This window comes from Denticeps clupeoides, chromosome 18 (genome assembly GCF_900700375.1).
Source record: "Denticeps clupeoides chromosome 18, fDenClu1.1, whole genome shotgun sequence".
Taxonomy (NCBI): Eukaryota; Metazoa; Chordata; class Actinopteri; order Clupeiformes; family Denticipitidae; genus Denticeps; species Denticeps clupeoides.
The window spans coordinates 3,582,970-3,603,206 of record NC_041724.1 but is presented as its reverse complement, the minus strand read 5'-3'; the positions used below and the strand labels follow the sequence as shown (position 1 = coordinate 3,603,206).

At 46.2% G+C, this 20,237-nt stretch overlaps 1 protein-coding gene across 1 annotated transcript; it reads left to right on the top strand.

The window, feature by feature from the left end:
• The first annotated feature begins 39 nt into the window (after positions 1-39).
• On the top strand, positions 40-19,772 carry snx25 (sorting nexin 25). Its single transcript, XM_028959569.1, has 19 exons — positions 40-841; positions 1,417-1,501; positions 4,521-4,737; positions 6,094-6,266; positions 8,399-8,585; positions 9,605-9,675; positions 10,415-10,605; positions 11,442-11,573; positions 12,744-13,019; positions 13,223-13,387; positions 13,800-13,931; positions 14,906-15,046; positions 15,227-15,340; positions 15,879-16,040; positions 16,199-16,316; positions 16,854-16,920; positions 18,409-18,590; positions 19,137-19,237; positions 19,366-19,772. Exons 1-19 carry the CDS (start codon positions 524-526, stop codon positions 19,429-19,431), a joined length of 2,898 nt encoding a protein of 965 aa, XP_028815402.1. The 5' UTR covers positions 40-523; the 3' UTR covers positions 19,432-19,772.
• The last annotated feature ends 465 nt before the right edge of the window (positions 19,773-20,237 follow it).

Genomic DNA, 20,237 nt, shown 5'->3' with positions numbered 1-20,237 from the left:
TGGTCCGCACCGTGGACGCCGCGCGCTGATTGGCCCGAATGGCTGGGACCCCTGGAACTAACCGGTTAGCCCGTTAGCCTTGTCGCCGCCGCTCCACAGCAAGCGGGCCACCCGTCATCTCTCGGCCGCGACGCGTTTCGCGCAGACGTTGCATCCCTGGGCGCGGTATAAAAAAAAAAATACCGCATCCCGCCACGAACTCGCCACGTTCTCGTGTGCTTATTTATTAGCGTTAGCTGCGAGCAGCGTCGGTTATTTGCGCGTTTCCATTTGGTTTATTCCGCCGTTATTACGCGTCGTCGCCGTCTGCCGACTTTGGCTCCCCGTACTTTCACCATGCAAACGCGCCGACGGGCATAGCCTCGGGCGACGCTTATTCCTTCCTTACTCTCGCCCGTTTGTTGGAGGGTAGGTTAATACATTTGCGTAACGCCCAATGCGATTCGCTGGCTGCGCCGCCGGTGCGACCGCGCCGGCGGTGCATGCGGAGCGGACGCTCTGAGGACATGTCATTTCCAGCAGCATGCATCTCGGTGGCAGCAGCGGCGGTGGCGCCGAGGCCCCGATGCCGAGCGCCGCCGCCGCCGGCCGCCCCCCCGCGCGTCTCCTGGCGCCCGTCGCCCTCGGCGTCGCCGCGGCGCTGCTGCTCCAGCTGGGCTGCGGGGGGCTCAGCGTGAGCTCCTTCCTGCTCCAGCTGTCCGTGTACGCGTCGTTCGCGGCGCTCTGCGTCCTGCTGGGCGGCGTCGGGCTGCTGGTGAAGAGGAGCCCGGTGAGGGTCAGCAGGTTCGACACCACGGAGAGGCGCCCTGCGCACCTGCTGGACTTCCTAAGCAGATTAATGGTAAGGAGTCATGGTGAAGGGGACAAAATCCTTACAAAGTCGCCTAAAATGCTCATAGCGGTGTGTAGAACATCTACGTGCCTTGATGATGCATCTAGACCCCAAAATCTCACATGGGCAGGATATGGGGTCACATGACTAGTGTAACAGTGAAAGTGTGTAAAAGTGTCTCGGTGTTTCTCAATTCCAATCCATATGGGAAAAGCGGTGTATGCGCAATACGTTACTGTTGGGTTTTTCTGTATGATCAGCCTCGCAAAGTTATTTTAACGTTTTAGTTGATAAATTTCAAGAAAAATAAAAGAAAGGCACTCATCATCTGCAGACTTTTGCTTGTTGGGAGTTCGTTCATTAGTTTACAGAGTTGGGAGAGAGGCCGACACCCAGCTCTTCTAGCACGTCTCTACACATCAGCAATTATTGACTCAACGTTTTCAAATGTTCTGTATATCTGAATTTATGCCCCTTTGAAATGTCTGGGATTGGTTTTTTAAAGCAGCATTCGTAAAACCTTGACCCTAATTTTTTTTTTTTTGCCACGTGTCTCAAGGTTGTCTCTGTTATTGTTTCCACAGGGGCGTTTCTCCGTCCCCCTTTTGGACTCGGCACAAACCAGGAGAGTTGTGGTGTCGCACAACGTGGATAAAGCCTTGAAGGAAGGTGATTCCCAGGTCCATGTAGATCTCTTTGTGTTTCCATCTTTCTTGCCATCGTTTCGATCCTCAGTTAAAACACCAGACGAGCGTAACGTATGTGCTCGTCCCGGATTATTATTATAAATCATCGCAATTTGCGATCATTATTATAAATTATGTGTTCTGGCGGAGAACACAACGGGCGATATCCGTTTGTGCCAGCGCTCCGAAGTCGGCTACAGACTGTCGCTACGGACCGTCCGGCTACTAATTCTCATTTCCACAGCTAGCTGTATCCATAAGGTTTATTACCACGTTTGTTACTACTGTGTGGGGGAGCGCGTTCAAACTCTGTTTTCGTGGACCGCGAAAGAAATGTTTTTTTTTTTTTTTTTTCCTGAATTGTACCCAGCTTCCTGCTCTGCCATCACCGCGGGCCTTTTCGTGGCCGGCCTGTTAAAAGCCAGTACGAGGCGGTGTGTGGGCGGTGCTTTCCGAAGCCGCCTTCGCCAGACAGCGGTGGGGGCGGTGGTGGCCCTAGCGGTTAATGAAGCGGCCCCGTAATCAGAAGGTCGCCGGTTCGAATCCCGATCCGCCAAGGTGCCACTGAGCAAAGCACCGTCCCCCACACACCGCCTGTCATGGCCGCCCACTGCTCACCCAGGGTGATGGGTTAAATGCAGAGGACAAATTTCACTGTGTGCACCGTGCGCTGTGCTGCTGTGTATTAACTTAAAAAAAAAAAAAAAAAAGACGCTTCTGAAATCCCGCCTAATTGGTCCTAGTGCGCTCTGACGACACCCCGGCCTCGTCCCAGGCAATTATACCGAGAGGACGGACCCTCGCTGGACGCTGAGGATTCGTTTGGGCTCTCGGGTTCCCTGCTGGAATAAAACCAGTGATTGATGTTAAATAGACAGCAGCGTAATGCTCCTCTGCGTTTAGAGCGGCACGACGCGCCAGTCCTTGGAAAAAAAATCAAAGTTTTCCGGAGCGCTTCTATTTACCGCTTGTGGCTTACTGGCCAGTGCAGTGTGAGGGTCACATGATGGTGGAAAAATAAGGAGGCGGCCATGCCGAAGAGCCGGCGGCGCCACGGGGACTGCTCGCTTAGCGCCGCCCATCCGACGTCTCGCGGAATGAACCCTGAGGGGTCTGGGCAGCCGTAAACCGCCACGCGGACTTGCGTTGAGAGTGAGGGGAACAGCCCCCACTAAGTCCTCCTTGCTGTTGGTTTTCTTCGCGCAAAATGAGCGTGCTATCCAGAGCGACTTACAATCAGTAGTTGTCCATCCTGGAGACATTTAGGGTTAAATGTCTTGCTCAGGGACACAGTGGTAGTAAGTGGGGTTTGAACCTGGGGTCTTCTGGTTCATAGGCGAGTGTTTTACCCACTAGGCTACTACCACCCCATTTAACCATCACCCTTAGTGAGCAGTGAGCAGCCATGACAGGCGCATGTTGTACATATATACTGACGATGTGCTTGGAGGAGTTGATCTCACTGTGTACTAATAAACTGAACCTTGAACGCATCAACCCTAAATTTCTCCAGGGGGGGGACTGTCCCTGTAACTACTGATTGTAAGTTGCTCTGGATAAGGGCGTCTGGTAAATGCCATAAATGTAAAAACGCATCATCGATGAAATTCCCTCCTTCCCTGCTCCCCCTGATAAAATGTTAAAAATCAATTTATTTAGATCTGTCTTAGTTGTCCCCTAATACTGTATCTGAAGTTCAGCTATGATCCAGAATTACGCACTGTTTTGGTGTCTGTAGCTTTAAATGCTAATGAGGAGGAGAGAGGCGGGACGAGGACGAGAGCGGCGTATAGAAGTTGAGGTGGAAATGCGCGTCACCACCATTTACCAACCACCATGTTTGGGAAAAAGCCTGAGAAACGGGAGGTAACCTTTTCCCCTTATGGCGTCATAAGGGGACACATTCCAGATCCCTGAGCTGCCGTTCAGAGAGCCATTTCTAGCCACTGCAGGACCACAGACAGGTTCGGGGAACTCGTATTAATGTCAAATAATCTCACAAAGTGAAATTTGTATGATGGGGGACCTTTAACGCTTTATCAGGAGGGGATTTCATCGATGTTGCGTTCAAGGTTCACTTTATTAGTACGTCGTGAGATCAAGCACATTATGTACAACATGCATGTGTTGCCTATGTAACAGGGACATGAAGTTATTGTGCATCCACAGCACGCTCAAAAAAAAAAATCTATTGTGCTCGATGTGTTTAAATTGCAGAGAAAATTTGTGGGGCAGTGGTGGCCTAGCGGTTAAGGAAGCGGCCCCATCATCAAAAGGTTCGAATCCCAATCTGCCAAGGTGCCACTGAGGTGCCACCGAGCAAAGCACCGTCCCCACACACTGCTCCCCGGGCGCCTGTCATGGCCGCCCACTGCTCACCAAGGGCGATGGGTTAAATGCAGAGGACAAATTTCACTGTGTGCACCATGTGCAGTGCTGCAGTGTATCACACAGTGACAATCACTTCACTTTACTTTACTTAATTAGGACACGTCTTTCCACAGCTCCCCACAGCTTCAGGTTGACCACCCTTCTCCTGACTGGAGAGGTGGTTACGAGTTGCCTGATCGCATTAGCGTCTCCTCGCCGCGGCTGCGGAAGGATCGCTGGCGGGCACGGCGAAGGCGTTTCGCCGTGGCAGAGCTCCTCGCGTCTCTCTGGAGAAGCGACCCTTTCTTTCCTGCGGGGAAGGAGTCGCTCGATTTGTTTGGCCGCGGCGTATGCAGTCAGAATGACTGTAACAGGGATGCAGCTCGTGAGCTCGAACGATCCAGCGGCTGCAGTAACGTCCTCTCCAAAGTCACTTTAACATGTTGCCGTCTGCTCCTTTAATCCTCTTGCTTTTATTTGCGTGTGATAGTCATAAATAGCAATTGTGACCCAACCATCGCTTTGCGCGTCAAATGCATTTTAAACGGACGTGCGCTTTGTAGCCAGGTGGAAAAATGGCCGCCGCAGTCCTTTTGCATTCAGCCCTGCGCACGTTTGTCTCTCTCCGCCAGTGTTCGACTACAGCTACAGAGACTACGTCCTGTCGTGGTACGTGCCCCTGAGCCGCGATGAGGGACAGCTCTACCAGATGCTGTCCGAGGACTTCTGGGAGGTGGTCAAGCAGCTCCGGGCCCGCCTGGCGGACGTGGACGTGGTGAACGTGGTCTGCAACGACCTCGTCAAGGCCCTGCACGCCCACTTCTGTGACCTCAAAGCAGCGAACACCAAGTAAGGCGCTTTTACAGCCGTCGGGATGGCAGGAGTCTCGGCTGTCGGGACCCTCGTGCGTCCTAGAGCGGCTGACCGTGACGTGGGCCGAAAACGTGGAAATGGAACAGGGTCGCTGCGCGAAGCGGATTATAAGAATAGTCCGGGGCGACCCGGCTCACGGGCGTTTTCGGCAACCCGGCCGCTTCATATTTCATAGTTCGAAAATAGGATCTATTTCTGCATTTTTACTTTGCACTTTCATGATTCATTTCACTGGTGTCTACTTATTGTCTACATGTTTTGTTTGTAATTCTAGCACTTTAATCATTTTATTTTTATTTTTTTATTATAAAAACACTTTATGTTGCCCGGTTTGTGTCGCACACGTGCACTTTGTTAGTTCGTAACTTTGTTTAAATGTTACATGTAGCTTGTTACATTAACTTGAACTTGAGTAAGCTGGCCTTTGAACGACAAATTTATTTATTTATTTATTTATTTATTTTTTGTAGTTCCAGCATCTTGACTGAATATTACTAACTATGTGCCAGTTTTTTTTTTTTTTTTTTAACCTCCTAAAAAAATCTGCAAAATCTGCAGCTTTAATATTTGATTCAGCAGCAGCAGCAGCTTCCTCCACGTTGCACAGCGTCTGCTGATTTCCTCTTCAGGGCGGAATGGTCTGGGATTTAACGTTGTACTGAAGGCTGTTGTATTTTTATTTATTTTTTTTTTACGTTCATCCGGTTGTGTGTTTACTGTAAGTAGGTCAAAAAGACCAAAAAAAAAAAAAAGGAGAGTGGGCGGCGGCACGGGGAGGTCCACAAACCTCAGAGCGGAGCGGCGTCGAGAGTCACGTTAGCTCTACATGTCTACAGATCGATGTGACTGTCCTCTTGTACGTTGTGAATCTGTCTTTATGCATGATATTTTTTTTTTATTTGACGTGTGTGGAGGTTGCCGACCGCTGTTCACGTTTTCAGCTTGCAGGTGAAGAGAAAAATGTAAAATTATTGTTGAGAATGTAAAGAATGTCGATTCTTCTCGGGGGGTTAAACGGGAGACCAGGCAACGTCGATGCAGTGTTATTCCCGTAAACGGGACTAACAACAGCTTATATTGTACGAATTTGTCTTTTTTTTTTTTTTTTTTGCTCTGAGCGGGGCGGGGACTCTCACCGCTGTCTCGCAAAATGACCCCTCGGGGCGTGGATGCGGTAACGACCATCGCTCCCCGCTCCTAATTTGTAGGGGATGACTGTGCCTCGCTCTCTTTTCCTTCTCTCCCTTCTCCTCCCACACACCAGAACCCCCCAGGCAATTAAAAAAAAAAAAAATAAAAAAATTTTCTGAGATAATTTTTCCGTCTGTGTAGACAGGAGGACGTGCACAAGCCGTTCCCCCTGCACCCGTGTCTGCGCAGTCCGGAGGAGGAGCAGCGCTTCCTGCGCTGCTGTTCCCGCCTGCTCCTGCTGTGCCTGCTTCCGGCCCGCGACGCCCGCTCCCACAGCCTGCGCGCCGTGCTGGTGGAGATCGTTGCTATGAAAGGTAGACACGTCGCTCGAAGCCGCAAAGGTCGGCAGGGACGCGTCTTGTTGCATGCTTATCCAGGGACAGTCCCCATGGAGACTTGCTCAGTGTCTTAACTACTAGGCTACCATCACCCCAAGTATGCAGTGAAGTGGGACCTGTACCGAGCCGCCACTGCTGTCTGACACATGCTCACACCGTGAAATAAATCGGCAGGACCCGTTTCCCGTCACACGCCGTTTCCCAGAAACGTGTCTTTGTCCCTGCAGCGTCACCTTAATCTGTTGCAACAGGGCGACGTCTTATGTTCAGCCATTTTTGATCCGAGCTGAAGGTGCGCGATCATGTTGTTGGTCATCTTTTGTTGATTTTTTAATTTTTTTTATTACGTCATATTGCTGCAGATAATCGACAACTGGCGGATCAGTGAATTAGCTTTGGAAATCTTGTTTTTGGCTTTTGCTCAAATCTCACAATTGGTTTTTATTTAATCTCTGGCCATAATTCCGTTATGTGCTTGAGATTGAGCACAATGGTCGTCTTTGTTCTGTGCTTTCGGCCCGCGGTCTGCCGTTATGACAGGAAAGGCCCTACTGTGGAGCTTTCATACAAGCAAAAAAAAAAAAAACCCCTTTTATTAGTCCCTTATGAGAATCGCGGCACTGCACCCTTATTAGATCTCCAGTGGTAATTCCCAGCGATTAGCCATGAAATTGTCATTAAGAATCCATTCCAGTTGTGTGAGTCATTCTGAACGTGGTGCATCCGTTATTCAGCCCACCACTCGCCGCTATTACGTTTTCATCCTAGTTGCCTGTTGAATATGTATGTTCAGTGGTAGTAGCCTAGTGGGTAACACACTCGTGGGTAACACACTCGCCTATGAACCAGAAGACCCGGGTTCAAATCCCACTTACTACCATTGTGTCCTTGAGCAAGACACTTAACCCTAAATTGCTCCAGGGAGACTGTCCCTGTAACTGATTGTAAGTCGCTCTGGATAAGGGCATCTGATAAATTCTGTAAATGTAAAATGTAAATGCAGTGTCCATTTAACATACTGAAAAGACATAAATCAACTAATTTAAATAAAAAAATGGATCAAGAACTAACATCATCATGGCCAAGTTTGGACTCCACCCGTTTAATGCGTTTATTTGGCCTAGCGGGAAAGGAAGCGGACTCGTAAAAAGAAGGGTTGCCACTGAGGTGCCACCGAGCAAAGCACCGTCCCCACACACTGCTCCCCGGGCGCCTGTCATGGCTGCCCACTGCTCACCAAGGGTGGTGGTTAAAAGCAGAGGACATGTTTCACCGTGTGCTGCAGTGCTTCACAATGACAATCACTTCACTTTAACTTTAAATCACCAAAATACATTTCAGTGTTTTTTTTTTATTATCAAGTAAGTAAAATAAAAAAAAGTTTTGTAATTATCAAAATGTTTAAACAGAGCTGTGTAATGCTTATATAACAGCACCGTAAAATGTGAGAAATTGTGACCAAACATTGAAATCCTCAACGGACTGAAATGCAATGTGGACTTTCATTGTGAGAATCAAAGATGATTATGTGACTCAGTAGGACCCTCAGGAAGCCAGACTGAAATAAAATACAGAAATTAGCGCTTTTTTTATTGCATATTTGCATACATCAACTATGAGTCAAGTGTGGGGAAAGGGTCTCTGATGGAGAGATGATCCGGGCTTTCCTTAAAATAAACAACCTGCATACCCCTGCGAAAAACAAATGAAACAAAAGTTGCAGCTTAACAAAGTATTCTGGAGCTTTTTATATTCTTCTCTCTTGATGGCAGAAAGTTATGGGATGAAAAGCCTGTCTGAAGCACCGCAGGAACATCGCTTGTGGTGAGATTAAATTCTGAGCGCGTAGACTGGGGTGTCTAATGAGTGCATGAGAGCTCCCCGCTTCAAAGATGTTCTAACACCCCAATTCAGATCGACTTCAGACGAACCGAATGTGTCTTTCCTCCCCTCCAGAAATGAAAATCTGCCCACACAAGTGACAAATCTGTAGGAGATGTCAGCTCGAACCCGGCGGCTTTTTACAACTTATTTATTCAACGCGTTTCAGAATGTCTGTGGAGAGCCGTGGTGGATTTTGTGAGTGTGTCCTGTGTCTGCGCCGTCAGTGCTGAAGCCGATGGTCGAGGTCCTGAGCGACCCGGACTACATCAACCGGACGCTGCTGGCCCAGCTGGAACACCGGGAGCAGGTGAACGAGCATCACAAGAAGGCCTACACCTACGCGCCGTCCTACGAGGACTTCATCAAGCTCATCAGCAGCAGCTCTGACATCGATTTCCTCAAACAGCTCAGGTGAGGCTGCGCCCTCAGCCATAAAGAAATAAGTGATTTATATTTACACACACACACACACCAGGTCAAGGTTTGAGTTCAAATGAAAGAAAATCATTAAACTCCCCCAGACTCTGAAGACCACGGCCTGATAGTTATTGGTTTCCATGTAATCCAGATTTTCAATTGAATGTTGATTTAAGATCATTTTTAGATATTATATCACTTCCTTGAGGTCACCGGAAGGCCTTATTTAAATGTCAGGTCGTTTTTGAACACCTCTGTGCTCTGCAAGTTTTCATTCATTTTCCTCAGAATAAAAGAATTGACGGCAATACATTAAATTGCAGCGTGAATGTCAGATGTGAAGTCACGTACTGCCGGCGCTGTTGCTATTTCGGATTCTGAAGGACGGGCCGTACTGTTTATGTGAGAATTAAATGCAGTATTTTTCTTCCCCACACAATGAACACACTGTTCAAACGAACAATTCCAGGGTTAATTAAACACCGTTGAGCAACATTAATCTGAATTTCATCATCTGTTAACACTCTTCTGTTAAATTTAATCATAAATAAATGAATAAATCAAAATAAAACCAGAATTGGTCGAAGTTTCTATAGCAACAGCAAGCTGCTTAACGTTTTCAACAATGGCTGGCCTGTCTGAGAACAGAGCTTTCTTGACTACAGTCCCATTAGAGGGTAATAATCGCACGTTTCCTCATCAGCCATCCAATTGGGGTGAAGGGGTTGGTTACGCAGCAAAATGCATCTTTTTTTTTTTTTTAATCCCCTTATTCAGATAAATAAAATTAAGAAAATATCATATAGATCACCGTTCAAATGTTGAACCAGTGTAAAATAAAGACAATGTCCAAAAAGTCTGTAGATCTTTTATGGCTTATAAAAAAAAAAAAGTGAGTGAGTGAGTGAAAAGGCTTCAGCTTTCCAGTTGTCCTCTGTAGAGGTTAAATATGGCACCAGTGAATAAAAAGCATGAATGGCTTTATTAATTGTCGTCCCTCTCCGTTTCTCCAGGTACCAGATCGTAGTGGAGATCATTCAGGCCACCACGATCAGCAGCATACCTCAGCTGAAGAAGCAGAAAGGTAAGCCGGTTCCTTCATTCCCTCGTATAGGTAGACACTGGCCTCGCTGTCTGCACATCTCTGTGCAATCTCCTTAATATCAGGCCCTCGATCTTGTCTTTTGCTGCTTTACCGGTATTCACGGTTGCCAAAATTCATGTTCTGCACCTTTTGTACACCAACCATATTTTACTTTTCAAAGAAGCCGCTGTGGGTGTCGCACCTTAAACATCTCAGTCTAACAAAACTCCATTTTGTAATGGGGGGTTATTAATATTGCTTTGTTTTCTCTCTTTTTTTCCCCCCATTTTACATTGACTGTGTTTATCAAACTCTCTTGTGCAGAGCGAGTTAAAATCACACGGTACCCGCGGGGTCTTAAAGTTTTTGTTTTGTTCCATAGACATTGCATACATTGCATTATAGAGATAATTGCTGAAGTTAGCATGCTACATTTACAGCATTTACTAAATGCCCTTATCCAGAGTGACTTACAATCAGTAGTTACAGGGACAGTCCCCCTGGAGACCCTCAGGGTTAAGTGTCTTGCTCAGGGACATGATGGTAGTAAGTGGGGTTTGAACCTGGGTCTTCTGGTTCATAGGCGAGTGTGTTACCCTCTAGGCTACTACCACCTTGCTAGCAAGTTCTCAGCGGCTCGCCAATCTGTATGTGTTTTTCTGTACTTGTCCTGCTCCTGATTTGAGGTCTCCCCCTCTCTTAAGCATCGTGTTCTCTATGTCCAATTGAACCCCCACAGACAGTAAAGGGAAGGAGACGGCCGCCATGAAGGCGGATCTTCTGCGAGCTCGGAACATGAAGCGCTACATCAACCAGCTCACCGTGGCCAAGAAGCAGTGCGAGAAGAGGATCCGGCTGCTGGGCGGGGCCAACTACGAGCAGCAGGAGGACGGGGCCATGGAAGACGGCGATGGGCCCCAAAGCCAGAAAGTGTGTGGTTCCCTGTTCCTGAGTCCTTTCGGAACCCCGTTAAAATAGTCAGGACAACTGTAATCAAGTACATTTACATTTAAGGCATTTGGCAGACGCCCTTATCCAGAGCGACTTACAACGTGCTTTCAAGTTACCATGGATGAAGAGATCAATTCTGGTTCACTAGGACCCCAACTATGAATACAATCTTTTTATTCACTCTGTTGTAGATTCTGTACGTAAGTCAGACAATAAGAAAGTTACAAGTTCATCTAAATATTCTCTAAAGAGGAAAATCTTGAGCTGCTCAGCGACTGAGCTGTTCTGAGATTACTAAGGACTGAACCAGTATCTGGGTGGCCTGTGTTGACAGAGAAGTACTGCAGAGAAGCTGCAGAAGCATCCCAAGGATGATCCAGCGAAACTGGAGGAATTTGTGAGCTTCGTGGCAAAGGCTGTAAATACTTTTTTTTTTTTTTTTTTTTTTTTAATCAATTTTCCCGTTGTCATTGTGGGGTGTTGTGTTTAATTCTAATGGGGGAAAAAAGGCTGTGACGTAACAAAAAAAAAAAAAAAGAAGTGATGCACTGTGAATAAGTATTAAAATGAGACAAGGTGTGTGTGGAGAATTCGGTTTAGAGTGCAGTAAAAGTGGATTTTTTTTTTTTTTTTTTTTTTTTTTTTTTAAACCCTTGTCTTGACCACATCGAGCACAGATTTAATGGATCCAGATGAGGCTTTCCCGCGCGTTTGTACAGAGAGTAGAGATCTGTGCTGTTATCTGTGATTTAACGTCATGATGGCAAGGCTCGGATAAGGGATTCAAACACTTGCCTCTTTTTTTTCCCCTCCAGATCCTTCAGTTTGAGGAGATTATGTCCAACCCATCATTCCGAGATCATTTTCGGGTTTACATGGAGCGAGTGGATAAGAGAGCTCTCATCAGCTTTTGGGAGATGGTGGAGACCTTGAAGACGGCTAACAAGGTAAAGTCCCAACTCCGCAGGCTCCACCAGGACTGTTTAGATTTTAGATTTAATCGGATCGGAATTGGACACACGTTTAGGCAAGCAGAAAGCGTGAGGCAATTCTGTGGGGGGAAAAAAACTTGTGGTGCACAGTGGGAAATTTCCAGTGGAATGTGGATTTAAGACGAGGGTGGTGGTAGTAGCCTAATGGATAACACACTCGCCTATGAACCAGAAGACCCAGGTTCAAATCCCACTTACTACCATTGTGTCCCTGAGCAAGACACTTAACCCTAAGTTGCTCCAGGGAGACTGTCCCTGTAATCACTGATTGTAAGTCGCTCTGGATAAGGGCGTCTGATAAATGCTGTAAATTTAAATGTAAATGTAAATCAGTTGGAAAGAATTTTGTAAAAAACCTCTGGTTCCAACTCAACCAACAGGTTACTAACATGCTAAAAAGTCACCAAAGTACCACTGAACAAGAGCCCAGAGTGGTGATGTTAATATGTGACTGGAATGAGATCGTTGAGTCCAGAATTAAGCCCCGGTTCCTTGGGGCTTTGGAAAATAAATAATAATTTAAGTGGATCATATTTTTGTCCATTTTTTTAATACACTGTTATTAGATATTTGAAGATTATTGGAAGATTATCTTGTAACACATTAAATGCAATGTCTTAAATTTTGATGCAAAGAATATGGCCACCTCACCATAGCTGTTAATGAATTTGTTCAATTAGAGTAGGGTTTCAGCAGTTGTATTAACACAACATTTAGTGTTTAAAGATTTGTGTGTGTTGACTTTTTTTAAGTTGATAAGTAAGTTGTGTAAAGTTAGAATACTGCCGCAGAGTTGGGGTGACCAGATCTCCTCTTTTTATTTTGCTGCAGTCCTCACTTTAGTTTGCTGCAGGTACACTTTGGCTTTTATTTCATTTGAAAAAGACCTTCAAGTTAGATTTTTGAGTTGTAAATGTTCCAAGTATTTTCTCGGAATGAATTCAGTTTTACAAGCAACCATCTAGCCTAGTTCTTTTATACATATATGCAGCGTTATCTTCATTTATCTTCTAAGAGAATTTGCGAATCCCGCTGGTCTAGTGGGTTGTAATGCTAGAGGGGATACGCTAGTCCAGTCGGTTTTTAAATTGGCCACGGCGTGACCAGGACTTGTCGCATGCTCAGACTGAAGTGCCACAGCTGGTCGGGGAGATCTACCAGAACTTCTTTGTGGAGAGCCGCGAGATCCCGGTGGAGAGGGCGCTCTACAGGGAGATCCAACAGACCTTGGTGGGCAACAAGGGCACCGACGTGCTGTACAAGATCCAGGGCGAGGTGTACGAGACCATGAAGGAGCGCTTCTACCCGTCGTTCCTGGTGAGCGACCTGTACGAGCGCCTGATGAAGCGGGAGGAGCAGCGGAACAGCTCGCAGTCCAGCAGCGAGGACAAGGACGAAGGCGTGAGTCACGTTCATTACAGAAGCAATCTTGAACGTTCTTAATTATGACCGAAATAGTGTACTTATAATGTACTTATAATGCAGCATTTCCTACAATTTCCATAATGGTCACCCAAACAGGAGGACTAAAGATATCTTTGTCCTGCACAGTGTCTCGGAATCTGAAATCAATGTTTCGAATTTTTTTAATGGGGCTTTCGCAGTGCCAGGCCATCGAGGGCGCAGAAGAGGACCTGGACGAGGGGAGCAAGGGCATTAATGAGCAGGTCAGCTACGCCGCCAACAAGCTGCGGCAGCTCTGCGACAAGCTGGAGTACAAGCGGCAGGCGCTGGGCTCCATTCAGAACGCTCCCAAGCCGGACAAGAAGGTACCGGAAGGCCTAATCGCCGCGTTTTGACTGGATATCGGCCATTTTTTTTAGTGGAAGCACATTGTTGCTTCGCTCAGGTGTGTCCTCTAAGAGCAGATACAGGAACAGCTCTCCAAGGCCATTAGCGCTCTCCCTCCTAGACAATGTGCGCTCCAGTGGCGCGTAACTCTACGCCGAATGCGAATTAATGGGTAAAATGTAGCGGAACTAACCCGCCCCACCTCCGCTGCAAGGCGCCGTGCCCTTGGAATATTTCATTCCACTGGATGAAATATTTTCGTGATTTTGCTCTTCCTGCTGTCTGTTCATGAAACGAGGGCATGAGATTTAAAATAATCTCACTTCAGGAACCTGCCAATTCTCCTCCCAGGAGAGTGTAATGGACTCCTGTTGTTTCTGCGCGCTGCAGATTGTTGTGAAGTTGAAGGAGGAGATCGGCGCCATGGAGAAGGAGCACAGCGACCTGCAGCTGCACATCGTGCGCACGGACTGGTGGTGTGAGAACCTGGGCACCTGGAGAGCTGCAATAAGCAACGCTGAGGTGGGCCGTGCCTGCGCTAATCGAACATTTTGGTAGAAACCGAAACGCCCGTTTCCACTTGAATTTGCTTATTTCCATTCAGAGTAAACAGTTTGATGGATGATTGAACATTATGATGGATTTCCATCGACTGAGTGCTTTAAAGTCCTTCACGGTCCGAACGGCTCTGAATCCCTTTGTGTATTTTATGGCCCGAAGAGCGTCTTGCGTGAGCCTCCGCAGGCAAAGTTTAGCATTTTTGGAACTTTGACCTCTATCGATGGAAACAGTGCTGACCAGTGCCAAGATGGAGGAGAGGATGATTATAGCAGTAATTATAAATTGATAATAGTTAATGCTTGTCGTTGGCAGTGTAAAAAATACCACTTGGTGCCCATAGATACCTATAAGTGAAATAGTTACTAATTACTACATTGGTGGTAGTAGCAGAAGACCCAGGTTCAAATCCCATTTACTACCATTGTGTCCCTGAGCAAGACATTTAACATTAAGTTGGTCCAGGTGTGGACTGTCCCTGTAACTACTGATTGTAAGTCGCTCTGGATAAGGGCATCTGGTAAATGCTGTAAATGTCTGATAAATGCTGTAAATGTAGTTATAAAATACATTATGTAGTGGGATCGTGAGAGTGGTGCACAGTAATGGCACCTACTTTTGAGACCGCAACACAGAAACTAATCATTTTTTTTTTTGTTCCTGTTTCTTTAATCCAGATTGCGCCGCATAGGTATTCTGTATAAAACCCATTTTGCAATATTTGTTCACTAAATGTGGCTTCCGCAAGAAAGTTTTAATATTCTCTAACAGGCATTCCAGTGCGTTGTGTGGAGAATTCATTATATGCGTCTTTTTCATGACATTCATGACATCTGCAGTGCGTATTCATTGTTTTAGTCAGTACTGCATGTGACAATATTCGCTTATAATTAACTTATTTTCTGCCCGTTAACCGATTCTGTTTTCATTATCTGCAGGCGGCTGAGGACAACGGAGAGCAGATGCCCTTCTACGTAGTAGCCGTTAGTCTCGTGGAGGGGGACGACACCAAAAACAACCGCTGGAGCGTCACCAGGAAACTCACCGAGTTCCAGGCCCTGCACAGGAAGCTGACGGAGGTGAGGACGCCCGTTTCTGCCGGCAGTCGTCCCAATGTCCAACCATCGAGACGTAATGGCTGCTCTTCGTAATGCCGCAGAGCGCGTTGCCTTGGGAACAGGATGAGTCACGGCCGTGTGCGCGTCTTCAGAACCTGGTTTTATCGTCCTCGTCTCTTCTTTTCTTTCTACCCCCCCCAGTGCTTCCCCTCCCTGAAGAAAGTACAGCTGCCCTCGGTCAGCAAACTGCCATTCAAATCCATTGACCAAAAATTCCTGGACAAATCCAAAACCCAGCTGAACACATTTTTACAGGTGAGCATGGCTGACATGTATGTAGTGTGGATTTATGTCTTCACGTTTTGGTTACTGGATTAGACTTTTTTTTTTCTTTTCAATCATTTCATTTTATACAAAGTTATATTTTATCAGTCAAACTCAAATTCAAATGTTATTTGTCACACACATAGTCATACACTGTATGATATGCAGCGAAATGCTTTTAGTGACTGCTACAGACCACAGTATTGCAAATATACAATGAAAACCAATATGCATTAGCAAGTATTACACTGTTATGTCTTTAACATAAAATATGTGTAACAGGTAGGGTGATGGTGTGCAAATGAGTGAAAGTCAATGTATAAGCAAAAAAAAAAAAAGAACAGAGATTTTGTGCAAAGAGTGCAGAGTGACTGTCATCAGGTAATATTTACTTTTCCAGCATTTATCAGACGCCCTTATCCAGAGCTTTGCATCGCGAGGTCTGCTTGCATGATATTTTTGCTTCTGCTCTGATGTGATGTTTGGAGGAAGCCGATTTAACCGGGACCGTTTCCTGCTTCTGATGCAGAAAATGCTGACAGATGAGCGGATGTGCCAGAGCGAGGCGCTCTACGCCTTCCTCAGCCCCTCACCGGAGCACCTTAAGGTCATGGACATCCAGAAGAAGTCCTCGTTCTCCCTTGCGTCCTTCCTGGAGAAGCTGCCTGGAGACTTCTTCTCCCACCAAGAGGTGAGGCTTCGAAAGCAAAAGCCTCTGAGAAACGTCTGAACCAACAAACATCAAAGACTTAATCTATACACAGTTCTCTCAATAATCCTTAATTTGATATGCTAGGATACCGTAATATATAAAACTTACTGATGTCCAATTTTCTTGTCGTGCCGCAGGACGATGGAGATGATGACAGTGATCTGTCGGACTACGGCGATGAGGTGGACATGAAGAAGGATGCCCTGGCTGAGCCTTGCTTCATGCTCATTGGAGAAATTTTTGAACTCAGGGGCAGTGAGTGTCTCTCTCTCTCTCTCTCTGTCTCTCTAAACCTGTGCGTGTGTATGTGTATCGAAGCAGCTTTGTTTCAGTAGAGGGATAACGTCTCAGTGTTTTGCTTTTCACCTGCACTGAGATAGGGGACAGCTGTCTCGCCCAGCAGAATGAAGATCCCACAGGTCCTTCCCGGGCCACAGTGTTGTAGCGCTGTCCAGTCTGTGTCCATTACGCCTGAACTTCGCCTCTCTGTAACAGACTTATATACACATCAGGATGCTATTTAATTTCACAGCGTGGCTGGTATAATGTACTCTAGTGGTAGAAGGTGGTAGTAGCCTGGTGCGTAAAGACACTCACCAATGAACCAGGAGAGGACAGAGTTGCAGGTTCAAAACTCCATGGTGACTCCATGATTCGAAGGGGGGGAGGTTATTGTTAAAAAAATGCATTCGTTCTGTGCACGTGTCTCTAAGAAGATCTACAGTGTGTGTGTAAAAACTGAAAGGATATTGGCCTCTAACATCTTGTCTTTTTTTTACGTTTTCTTTGCAGTGTTCAAGTGGGTACGGAAGACATTAATTGCACTAGTTCAAGTTACGTTTGGACGAACCATTAACAAGTAAGCAATGAAGGAACGTTTCCATTGTTCTGTCACTGTCCGTCAATTCGAGGTTGATAACTGGATGAGTACATTTACGTATGTCCCTGCATAGAGATGCCATTGATTGTCTTCGTAACAGTGATACCAAGTCGACACACAATTCCATGTGCAGGATGCAACTGTACAGCTTTGTTCTCACAGGGCGGGAAATCTATTTTAAAAGGTCACTCACTCAAACCTACTCACTCGATTTCCATATTCTACACACTAGCAGTCAAAAGTTTGGACGCACTTTCTCTGTGCCTGTTATGGAGACTAAGATGGAGACATTTTGAAGAATCCAACGCATGAAAAAGGAGAAAGCACTTATTTCCTTCAGGGCTGCTTCGTTCATCCTCAAAGGCCGCTTGACGAGATTCTGATTAACATGAGTGAACGATAAGAACGTGTTGAGCGTAAACCTTCAGGACCGTTGGAAACCGTCCCCGTTCACCAACTTAAGGTGGTGAAGTCAAGAGTGTGAAATGCTGCCATCACAGCAAAGGCTCCCTAGTTTGGAGAGGCACAAATCGTCAACCTTTTGCCCTGTTTGCTGTTTATTTCATTGTCCTTTGAGTTCAGTTTGTATAATGAAAAAAATGCACGACTCCAATGCAAGTGTCTAAACTTTTGACTGATAAAGTGTGTGTGTGTCTGTCTGTCTGTGTGTATATATAATATTAAGAGTATCAGGGAAAGTCTGGGAATTATCAGGGAATTTTGTTAATAGTATATAGTGCAGTAGCCATAACCTGATGTGTATTTACGCATCTTTGTTCCCAGTGAGGCTTTCGTTTAGCTCAAAACCGCTCCTGCTCTAAAAATGTGCAACATTCTAGAACGTAAAATCTTTGCATTCTAGAAAGAGTGTGTCGACATGCGTCCTTATGCCATTCGAGCTTGCTGAACATGCCAGGCAAGGGTAAATTTCAAGATATTTGGCTTGAAAATGAAGGATTTAGGACCGGCTCAGTGATGAAATAAAAGATGCATGTAGAGGGTGTCAGGGATGGAGTTGAGGTTTTGGTTTGTTCCATTTAACACTGCAAGCTGCCTATACCCTTCAATAATAACGGCAAAAATAAACACCCTTTTCTGCTCAGCACCCGAATGTAATATTGGACATTTGTTTATATGGGAGGTCACGGAAATTGAGTGGGAACCCTGACTTTATGTCGGTCTGTAACCTTGTTTAAATGTTACGTGTAGGACCAGGTTCCTCATGTAGCACCCAACCTCAACTTGAACTTGAACGTCATACCACCCGCCCACTGCCAGGCGCCATTGTAAAGAGAGCGTTTTCCACTTCATTTTATGGCTGTTCGGCGTGTGGGTGTTATGTTCGTTTAATTAGCAGGACATTATGAACATTTGAGCACCGATGCTGCGAACTGTTCCTCGCGCTTAAATGGTTCGCCTTGGCCGATCTCTGTATGTCCAATTTCGTTTTTTTTATTCCCCCCGAAGGCAAATCCGAGACACCGTGAACTGGATCTTCAGTGAACAGATGCTGGTGTACTACGTCAGCGTTTTCCGGGACACGTTCTGGCCAAACGGGAAGCTGGCGGCCCACAGCGGCGGCCACTCCTACTCGGAACGGCAGGAGACCAAGGAGCGGGCGCAGCAGAAGCTACTCGACAATATCCCGGGTGAGGCGGGTGTTCATGGGCCCTCGCACTTCAGCTTTCCAATTGAAATCCGTCTCCCAGGCAACCATGCGCTCAACCCGTACGAGAGTACAACTCTCGCAAAAACCGAGCAACTGTTGATCGGGGTGCGTACTTACGGATTCAAATTATTCAAATTAAAACCCCCTCGTCCTGCTCGCACGTCTCCACCGAGAGGCTCTTGAGCCGGCAGACCCAGCGGGCAACTGGGGGCTCGAATGCGCCCTCCTTTCGCCCAGAGAGCCGGTGCTGATTGGCTGCCACTTCACGCCGCGCGGGCGTGCACGTTGTCATTTTCGTCCGTGTTTATTACCAGTGGGGGCCTAGCGGTTAAGGAAGCGGCCCCGTAATCAGATGGTTGCCGGTTCGAATCCTGATCTGCCAAGGTGGCACTGAGGTGCTCACTCAGGGTGATGGGTTAAATGCAGAGGACACATTTCACTGTGTGCACCGTGTGCTGTGCTGCTGTGTATCACATGTGACAATCTTTACCTTACCCTCTACTAATCACCCCGTCCACCCTGTTAGATGCACTACAGAACCTGGTGGGACAGCAGAACGCCCGATACGGCATCATCAAAATCTTCAATGCACTTCAGGAATCCAGTGCCAACAAGCATCTCCTTTACGTAAGCATGTTCAGAATCGATGAGTTCGCATAGGCGCCGTGGGGCGCCGTGCTGCCACCACGTGGTTGCATTGATCACTACAGCCAGGCGAAACTCCTTTTGATTGTCCGTCTGCCCCCCGCCTGCAGATCCTCCTGGAGATGCTCCTCCGAGAACTCTGTCCAGAATTAAACGTGGAGGCGGAGCAGGTCTGAAGACGCCGATGTGAGGCCACGCCCTTCTGTTCACTGGACTGATTGGGGGGTGGGGACACACCGTTATTCATTTTTATTGTTATCATCAGTATTATTTGTTTTTCCCTCTTCTCTTTATGAAGATTCTTAGCACTCATGATAGCGGGCTTCACATATGTGGTTCTTTTGCTCTTTAGTCGAACACAGACTAGTTCATCTGGCATGTTGCTGCCAGGTTTTTCTTTTGTGGGTGGTTTTGGACCAAGGGAAGTCGTGAGTAGTCATGAAATGGCAACCGGTGTATAAAAAAAAAAAAAAAAAAAAAGACCAAGCTAATAATTATATTCATGGACCTCAGAAAACATCCGTATGTACAGAACACCTGTTTATGAAGGCTTTTTTATTGTGCAATATGTCATGTAAAGTAATTGTGACTATTTTATTTGTGATATTATGATAGATTTTATTTTTACCAAAAATAGTTTAGAGCATTTATAAGCAATAAACTACAGGAAAAAAATCGTGCAGTCATTTATTTGTTTTGATTTCATTTCATGGATTTCATCTTTTTTTTTTTTTTTTTTTTTTTTTTCTGGCCTAATGACTGATGTTTTTGACGGACAAAATGGGTCTGTTTCCTAATCATGGATTAAGTCTAGTCCTAGACTAATTCGACAGGAAACTTGACACCCATGTTTATTAATTGTCTTTATATGCATTGCTGCTATGACATTTTTTAAACTGTTCTGATGAGTCTGGGGCATTCTGTCTGGCATTCTGACATGAGGATTTATTATAGTAAAGTTTTTAAGAGATTCTGACACACA

Excerpts from the sequence above, each read along its gene's own strand:
- snx25 (XM_028959569.1), top strand. The coding sequence starts at position 524 with ATGCATCTCGGTGGCAGCAGCGGCGGTGGCGCCGAGGCCCCGATGCCG. Across the intron at positions 1,502-4,520 it reads GGATAAAGCCTTGAAGGAAG|TGTTCGACTACAGCTACAGA; the intron begins GTGATTCCCAGG and ends TCTCTCCGCCAG. Across the intron at positions 8,586-9,604 it reads GATTTCCTCAAACAGCTCAG|GTACCAGATCGTAGTGGAGA; the intron begins GTGAGGCTGCGC and ends CCGTTTCTCCAG.